The following is an 8,346-nucleotide window of genomic DNA, read 5'->3' as shown; positions in this document are numbered from 1 at the left end:
ATTCTACATTTGAATTACTAGCATCTCCATACATTAAGTCTTGGACAAATTGCCATGACAATGCATAAAAACAAACACGCATCTCAAGTTTGTAAAATTTATCAAAAACTGCTTGTACCAAGGCAACATGGTTATAGACAGTGAATCCATCTTAAATATCTTAACACATACATTATGTAAACAATATTGATAAAGAAAATGTATATACACAACATACATTTAAATCAGAAATGCATGTCTCATTGATATATGGGGCATTGCAAATATGCTATTCTGGATCTGCTTCTAATCCAATTAAATTATCACGGGAACAGATTTTAAACAATTGAATTACTCAATTATGTGCAGAGTTACATTTGTAGATCCAAACCATTTCTTAAAATGTAAGAAATACGTTTGTGCCAGCAAATTATTAATCAAATGATTATTCATACAGTAAGGACAAAGTGGTAAAGGTCGGTCAGTATTTAAACTAAAATGATATGATTTATATTAGAATTTACAAAAATCAACCATACACTCAAATTTGTATAATCATTCTTTCATTAAACAAATAAGCTAATTTATTCTAAAAACACTGGCTATTTGACCTATTTCCTTATTGAATAGCTGTAATAATAAATACCAAGTTGGCTTGAAGGCAATAATCCATTCATGAAGTCAATGAAGTTGTTTGGCAAGGATCAAGTAAATATTTAGTGTCAGAATGCGTAAGAAACCGAACAAACGCAAGTGAAAAGTAAGGAAATGTTTGACATTTACACAACAAACAATGATGAATCACTGGGCTAATTTTGGCATTTACTTTTCAAAATATTGACTAGTTTGGGTTGAAATGAACTGAAGACTGACCAGAGAATACCAACAACAGTCATGGAGGAGTCTCAACACACACACACACACATGGTGTAGCAACCCCTATGAGAATCAATGTACTGTTCCTCACCAAGAAGATGTCCCACAAGCAGCTCATCTCCTCGGCAGTGGCCTCCACTCACAAACCATCACCTTGATGGTGGCGGGGGACTGTAGTCGCAGCTGAAACAGGATTGTATTCCTGGGACGCGAGTGTGGGGGTTCTCTCTATAGTCGAGTCTTCTGTAAGAGGTTCTCTATATATTTCTATTGCTGATTAAAGCTCCTTTTAGTCAACACAAATGTTTTTCAAGTTTACATCTCATTACTCAGTACTCATTCCTGCCACTTGAAAACAAGGGCAGGCAAATCAGTCTTTTCAGATATTCAGTGCTCAGGGAAGTTGACGCTAATCATATCATATAGAGGTTTGTATAACCAGGCAGTCTATACTCCATCATCCATCCATGTATAGCTTCTTACTCCTGTTTGGTGCTGGGGCGATCCCAGCCGACATCTCATTGGTGACTGAGCCCAGGCACTAGTCCATGTGCTACCTTGCCATCCTTTACTATATCAGTTCTAATATATACTGATTATTTGTGTACATATGTACTCTGGCACATTTACAGTACTATGCAAACTACTTTGGAGGTAGTTACTCAAGATAAACATCTGATGTAGAATCAGTCATCCCTTTGAAAAGGGGCCAGCAGCTGTATTGAGGAGATAATGTCGAGTTAGCAATGGCTCACATCATAGGTTTGAGCAAGTTACACAGCAACCTAGATGCTGACAGCAGAAAGTCAGGATTTGAAAGTGTTTTTGTCATAAACCAAACAGACATAGGCAGTCGTAGACATCCAATACTTTTATCCATCGTCATGGTTGAGTTCAATGATTAAACCAGTAGAAAATAAGCCTTCTAATAACGTATAGTAATAAGTATCATGACTTCTATAGAGCTGAATTGAATTCAAACATATCTCAACTTGAATTGATTGTTATTTGGTTCTCTCGGTCTACGATGCACAATCCTTTGTTGCCTTTGCCTGAGTGACTGAAAGTGAAAAAATGTGGCCCTTGTAAAAATAAAGAAAACAGACGCTGCAAACAATGAAGCAATACATGACGCAGATGTGACTGCATTTGTTATAACTTATTATATATTTTGTAGAAGAATTAGATCGACAGGGTTCAACCCCATGCTTCGTTGATTTCTAGCAGCACATACAGTAGACTGAGATTACAGGGATGTGGACCACCTGACATCTGATTGGAAGATACACACTGGAGGGCGGGTTCTTAGGCACCTGATGCTCAATACGATTGGAGGAGTGTCAAGAGATGTCCCATCTTCACGTAGGATTGGAGGAGCAGCGCTGCAGGAGGAGGGCGTGGCAGGTGTCGCAGACTCTGACTGGTTTAGGGGAGGCGGGTAGTGGAAGCTCGTTGTCCGAGCAGCTGTTGCAGAATATCTCCCCGCAGTTTCTACAGTGATGCTGGTGGGACACAGACAGAAGAATTGATTTATTTAAAACTTGATTTGTTTTGATTTGTCCTTTTTTAATTGAAAGACTTTTGTGAACCAAATGAAGCATGAACGATATAAAGTCATATTATTTCACAAAACATCCTCTAGAAAGTATCAGTTTCAAACCACTGCAGACACAAGGCTCTTAAAAAATGTCCAGCCATTCACCATAGTGACCAAAGAATAGGAAAAAGTAATAGTCACTACAAGACCCACAGTGTACTTAATGTGCAAAAAAAGGATGCAAGAATGGCTGGAGTATCTTTATGACATGGATCCTATATAGAATATTGCCCAAACCATTCAATGGCTCCATTGAATGATCTATGATCTATGTTTATTAGTCACAGTGTGAAACCCATTGTCTTGTATCTGCATTTGCAATGGTTAAACTGGGATCATATCGTTACAGAAGATTCTGTAACGATACAGAATCTTCATTGAACAGACCTTCCTTCTGGAGATGGAGAATTCTTTCTCACACAGCTTACAGTGGCTTGCATCCTTGTCCTTCAGCCACACCTGTCCCCCCTGAAAAAAACACTGCACATTACTGTTGCACACAAAGCTAACATTTCCAGTGCATTCAGTGCTTGCTAATAAATGCATCCGATTTTTCTCTGGTTCTCTTTGACCTAATATACCTGAAGGGCTTTGTTGGCGTCTTTGATGTCTTCAATCTTCAGCTTGGACCTGACGAATAGGAGACCGCCATTAGGAATAGACACACTCTAGTAGGCCAAGGTGTGTGTGTGTTTGTGTGTGCGTGCTGTGCTTACTCGCTCAGTTTAGAGCCCAGCTCCTCCAGAGCTTGTTCCTGGTCTTCACAGATGCTCTTCAGCTGAACGTTCTCATCATGGAGACGATGAAACTCCTAAATGAAGACCCCCCCCCCGCCACACACACACACACACACACACACACACACACACACACACACACACACACACACACACACACACACACACACACACACACACACACACACACACACACACACACACACACACACACTTGAGTGTTGGTCTCAGCCTCCTCAAGAGTGGCCAGACTCCATATTCAAGTTCAAAGGCAGGTATTTTATTGTCAAATGCTCACGAGTCACAGTGGTCACTGAAACGATTAGGTCAAGTCACCAGCCACTACCTATTCACGGAATAATATAAATAAAAAAAGATAGATGACGCTACCAAAATAAATAAATATCTACATTTATATCTAAAGATAAATATACTGGAAGGCAATAAGTATATCAGGCTATTTGTATAATAACAAAAATAAACGTAATCCAATTATATACAAAATCCAATAACGTTCAGATCCAAATCAAAGTTATACGGAATTTAGAGCTAGAACATTAATGATTAACTGATTTGTTAACATGGTTATGAAGTGACGAGTGAACGTCAGAATGTCCCAGACTGCGGAGGCACATACCTGCTTCAGACCGCCGATCTGCAGGGCCTGTGCGCTGAGCTGTGACACGCTGTCCCTCTCCCTCTCCAGATCGTTCTGTAATGTCTGCCGCCACTCCTTCTCGATCTTTAAGTCTGTCTCCAGCTGTTGGCTGCATATGACAGCAAAGAGCAATCCCGTGAACTTACGGTGTCGTCAACATGTTAGTGTTACAGAAATCGCAGACTGGGGAAGCGACTCATCAGTGTTCTCCCGTCGCTTTATGCTGAATTTGGCTTGGGTTCACGGCCTGCCTCTTGCAGAACTGGAGCAGTAAAGCCGTGGGGGAAATTGCTGTCACTGCATTGTGCTCAAGGCCAGTTTGTTGCATAACTCACAGCATGTGGTGCCAAAAAACAAAATGGAGGTAGCTGGAGAACTGGTTTGGTATCAACCTGAATTGTGTTGTGGCATGCATGTATGCATGTATGCATGTATGCACGTGCGTGTGGACGTGCACGCGTGCGTGCGTGCGTGCGTGCGTGCGTGCGTGCGCGCGCGCGCGCGTGCGTGCGTGCGTGCGTGCGTGCGTGCGTGCGTGCGTGCGTGCGTGCGTGCGTGCGTGCGTGCGTGCGTGCGTGCGTGCGTGCGTGCGTGCGTGCGTGCGTGCGTGCGTGCGTGCGTGCGTGCGTGCGTGCGTGCGTGCGTGCGTGCGTGCGTGCGTGCGTGCGTGCGTGCGTGCGTGCGTGCGTGCGTGCGTGCGTGCGTGCGTGCGTGCGTGCGTGCGTGCGTGCGTGCGTGCGTGCGTGCGTGCGTGCGTGCGTGCGTGCGTGCGTGCGTGCGTGCGCGTGCGCGTGCGTGTGTGTGTGTGTGTCCATTTTTTTGGCGAACTCAAGATGCCGTTTTCCTTTGTCTCGCTTACAGTTGTCGTTCGCGCTGTTGGATCTGCCGCTGCATGCTGTCTGCCTTGTTAGCGAAGTCCGTCTTGAACCTCCGGGCTCCCTCCTCCGCCGACAGCCGGTGTCTCTCTGCCTCCTGTAATCTGCACCATTATAACCAGGGATAAACTCAGGGCCATGGAGAGAAACACTGGGGCTGGGGGGGAGGGGACGGGACGGGCGGGGACGGGGGTGGGGGTTTGTGTGTGTGTGTGTGTGTGTGGGGAGGGACAAATTAAAAGTGGGATGGATGGATGGATGGATGGATGTGAAGGTCGGGAGCGATCTGAAGGTTACAGGTCTCAGCGAAATGGCAGTGACCCACGGCGGTCGACAGCAGGCGATGGATCGAGAGGGAAAGTGAGAGAAAGCCACAGTGGTCTTCATTTGCACCCCTCTAGTCACACAAACCCCATGCACAGACATAAGGGAGTACGGGGAGGGTTAAGAGAGGACTAGTGAGGGCAGGGTAGGGGGGGTGGAGGGAAGAGGTCTTTAGAAGTGGAGGGGGGGGATCAAGGAAGGAGAGCCGAAGAAGGAGGGGAGAGAGGAGTTCTACAAGACCACACCTGGAGTTAAGATAAGTACAGGAAACAGCATTACCAGTTTAGTGGTAAGGAAGCATGCAATCAAATACGTTGCTCTGAATGTCTTTTCATAATTTAGTACTCCGATCTGCTGTCAATAACTATGTTTCGCAATATTAAAAAAGAAAAAAAAGCAGAACCCAAGTTAAAGTTTCCATTATTTTGTCGGACTCATTTCAATTAAATTAATAATCTCTATAATAATAATAACAATAATAATAACAGCTATATTTTTAAACCTTTTGGTGGTTATTATTACTGGATGGCAGTTTCTACCTGATGGAAACAATATTCCAAAGAGGGACTCAGGGATCCACTTCAGATTCAATTATTCTCAACATTCTCACCCCGACTGGTGATAAAAAGCACCCAGTCTAACTGAATTTTTCCGACATCTATGTTTATTAGTCACAGTGTAAAACACATTGTCTTGTATCTGCATTTGAAATGGTTAAACTGGTATCATGTTCAGATAGGGTTGGAATAACTTTTTACAGTACAAGAAAAGTAGAGTTAGAATAGGTATAAAAGTAACTTCCTATGAGTCAAGAAAACACAATGAAAACATTCAGGCTGACTCGACATGAACGTAAACTACATTGCTTACATTCCATTACGATATGAAAAAAAAAGAAATCTATATATTTTTCCAGACATACAAGACAAAATAGCCAGAATCAAAGAACGGACGATTATTCGATACAGCCAGGATCACATGAACGTCCGCTACACTGTTTTACAAATCCAACAAACACCTTCTCTAAACTCTACCATACACAAGGAGGATGAAGCAGTAGTGAGCTTGGGTGTGTTGCTCATTGTACAACTTTGGACTACATGTTGCATGTAAAATAACCTGTCCATGCATCTCTGAGGTCAACTATTCATCTTCCTTCTACCTTCGAGATTTTAATCAGCTGGCAGTTTTGGCCGAACTTAAGTTGTATTCCCACGGTGCCTTCACGGTTTATACAACACTATAATGATCACAATGATGTTACCACCCTGTCTTCTCGATTTGTTAAGCAGTATTGTTCAGACAAAAACCGCGATGGATAGACTATGGCTCTGAACCTAGACTGAACAGTAAGGAAGTCCATTATATTCATTCTAACTCACGGGACCAATAATAATAAAAAAAACAATACTTCAGTCTTCAATTAAAGCTAGAATCTTCTGCAGATATCCCTCATTGGTTTTGCTTAAATAGCCTACCGAATATAATTATAGTATAATGCTTAGCATGTGTATTGGTGCTTGTATTTATGTACATGTACATTCAAATAAACATGTGTGAGTGAATTAACAAAAGGTTATCATTAATCAATTATTTATACAGGTTTAAGAAGGTTATTTCTGATCAACTGAAAAGAGTCACCAACAATGCTAACTGAACTCTGCTATATGAGCAGCAGTCCAGTCTTCATATTTCAGAGGAAATTATCTTCCAGATCCTGAAAAAGAAACCGCTAATCGTGATGTCATTTTAACACGACACAACATGACATGATCTGAAGATCCGTTGTCCCTTGAACTAACGTGATCATTCCTGCTGATGCCATTTGTCTTCTTTACAAAAACCCAAACAAACCACCCGATACAAGTCTCACCCTAAAGTATACTGAATGTTGAGTCGAACACACAGTCTGGGTTAACCAGTTTAGCAGAAGAGTGAAATCGTGGGACTGTATTACGAGTATTCATTAACGCCTGGATGTCGTGTTCAGAAGGAGATGTCCTTAACCAGCTTGTATTGATGCTCTGTGTCATTGCTGGCACACTTAACAAATGACATAGCTAATGTTCTCGTTTGACTCAGTAAGTCCTTATCACTGTAACACAGACAAACACCACAGACACACAGACACACGCACACACACACACACACACACACAATGGGGTGACCGCATATGCATACAAAACAAATCAATGGATCAAATGAAACAAAGTTAAAACAGATGATATAAAATGGATGGATGGATGGCCGTATGGAAAAGGAGGGAAAAAGGAAGAAGGAAGGAAGGAAGGAAGGAAGGAAAGGAGGGAGGGAGGGAGGAAGAAAGGAAGGATGTCAATACATCAGTGTTCTAGAGCTTATTCACACACAGAGAAAATGGCACGCCCTCACTATCATACCACGTGACGAAGTATTGATATAGAATTAGATTTCAATCCCATTGATGATGTGCACATTTAAACCAAAGCCTGGCAAACACTCCTGGGTGGTATTGACCAGGTCTTCACAGGGGATCTGTAGGCCAGGAGAGCATAGAGCTTGCTTCTCCTAAACTAGACGTATGTGAGAATAATATAAATCCCACTGATGGAGTCTTTCAGCAACAAAAATGGCAGTGAACTCCGTAGACTTCAGCTGCATGGTCCCGGCTAAGCCCGAACTTTGATTTAAACCCTGGTCTGGAGTCAACAGTTGAGACAGCGTCTAACCTGTGCTGTACAACAAAGCACATCTCTCGAACCAATCACAAAAAGGATGGAACTCATTTAAACCAATGGGAGAAAAGAGAGGGGGGGAATGGACCATGTTGACTGGGACATGACAAAGCTAGGTGTTCAAGGCAATCAACCAATCAGCAAACAGCTAGCCCTAATGGTGCCTAATGCTATAGCAACACAGAATGCCCTAGATCCTCAAAAAATAAAACCTTGACACCTTAATTATCAGATGCTACGTTTACCGATTTATTAAAAGTAATTTATTATGTTTTACATGTGTGAATATATATTTATATACAGGCTACATTTGTTGTCATTGGTTTGGACTGTTTGGAAAAATCCTGTCAGTGTTATATAGTGTCAATCATTCCCTATTTCGGTTTGAGGCCGCCCAACACAGCTGGTCTGCTCTTACCTTTGCTCCAGCTGCTTCATGGTGGCAGAGATCTGATTGGTCTTCTCCTCCAGTCTATGAATCATGTCGTTCTTCTGCTGCATCCCGTCATCGGAGGTCTGGACAACCATAGTCAACATTCAATAGTTGTGGGGCTGAACGATTAATCGAATTCAAACCGACATCTTG

The 8,346-nt window shown here is 42.5% G+C and overlaps 2 protein-coding genes across 4 annotated transcripts in view; both read right to left on the bottom strand.

The window, feature by feature from the left end:
* Window positions 1–83: 83 nt before the first annotated feature.
* rufy2 (RUN and FYVE domain containing 2) overlaps window positions 84–8,346 on the bottom strand; it is an 18,257-nt gene continuing 9,994 nt past the window's right edge. For 2 of the 3 annotated variants that reach the window (XM_060071824.1, XM_060071823.1), the window contains exons 13-19: window positions 8,179–8,276; window positions 4,707–4,826; window positions 3,827–3,956; window positions 3,169–3,263; window positions 3,034–3,082; window positions 2,840–2,920; window positions 84–2,357 (exon numbers count right to left, since the gene is read on the bottom strand). In XM_060071824.1, coding sequence (XP_059927807.1) covers window positions 2,214–2,357; window positions 2,840–2,920; window positions 3,034–3,082; window positions 3,169–3,263; window positions 3,827–3,956; window positions 4,707–4,826; window positions 8,179–8,276 — 717 coding nt within the window. In that variant the 3' untranslated portion in view covers window positions 84–2,213. Of the gene's footprint in view, window positions 2,358–2,839; window positions 2,921–3,033; window positions 3,083–3,168; window positions 3,264–3,826; window positions 3,957–4,706; window positions 4,827–5,688; window positions 7,142–8,178; window positions 8,277–8,346 lie in introns of those variants that run through there. The other variant, XM_060071825.1, reaches the window with a different exon arrangement.
* Window positions 3,297–8,346, bottom strand: part of phf10 (PHD finger protein 10) — a 91,604-nt gene continuing 86,554 nt past the window's right edge. Inside the window, exon 11 of the transcript XR_009529053.1 lies at window positions 3,297–3,402. The gene's annotated coding sequence lies outside the window, so the exon portion shown is untranslated. The remainder of the gene's footprint in view (window positions 3,403–8,346) is intronic.

The sequence above is a fragment of the Gadus macrocephalus genome, chromosome 14 (genome assembly GCF_031168955.1).
Source record: "Gadus macrocephalus chromosome 14, ASM3116895v1".
In the NCBI taxonomy this organism is placed as follows: domain Eukaryota; kingdom Metazoa; phylum Chordata; class Actinopteri; order Gadiformes; family Gadidae; genus Gadus; species Gadus macrocephalus.
The sequence above is the reverse complement of the archived record's forward strand: the minus strand, read 5'-3'. Positions and strand labels throughout refer to the sequence as shown.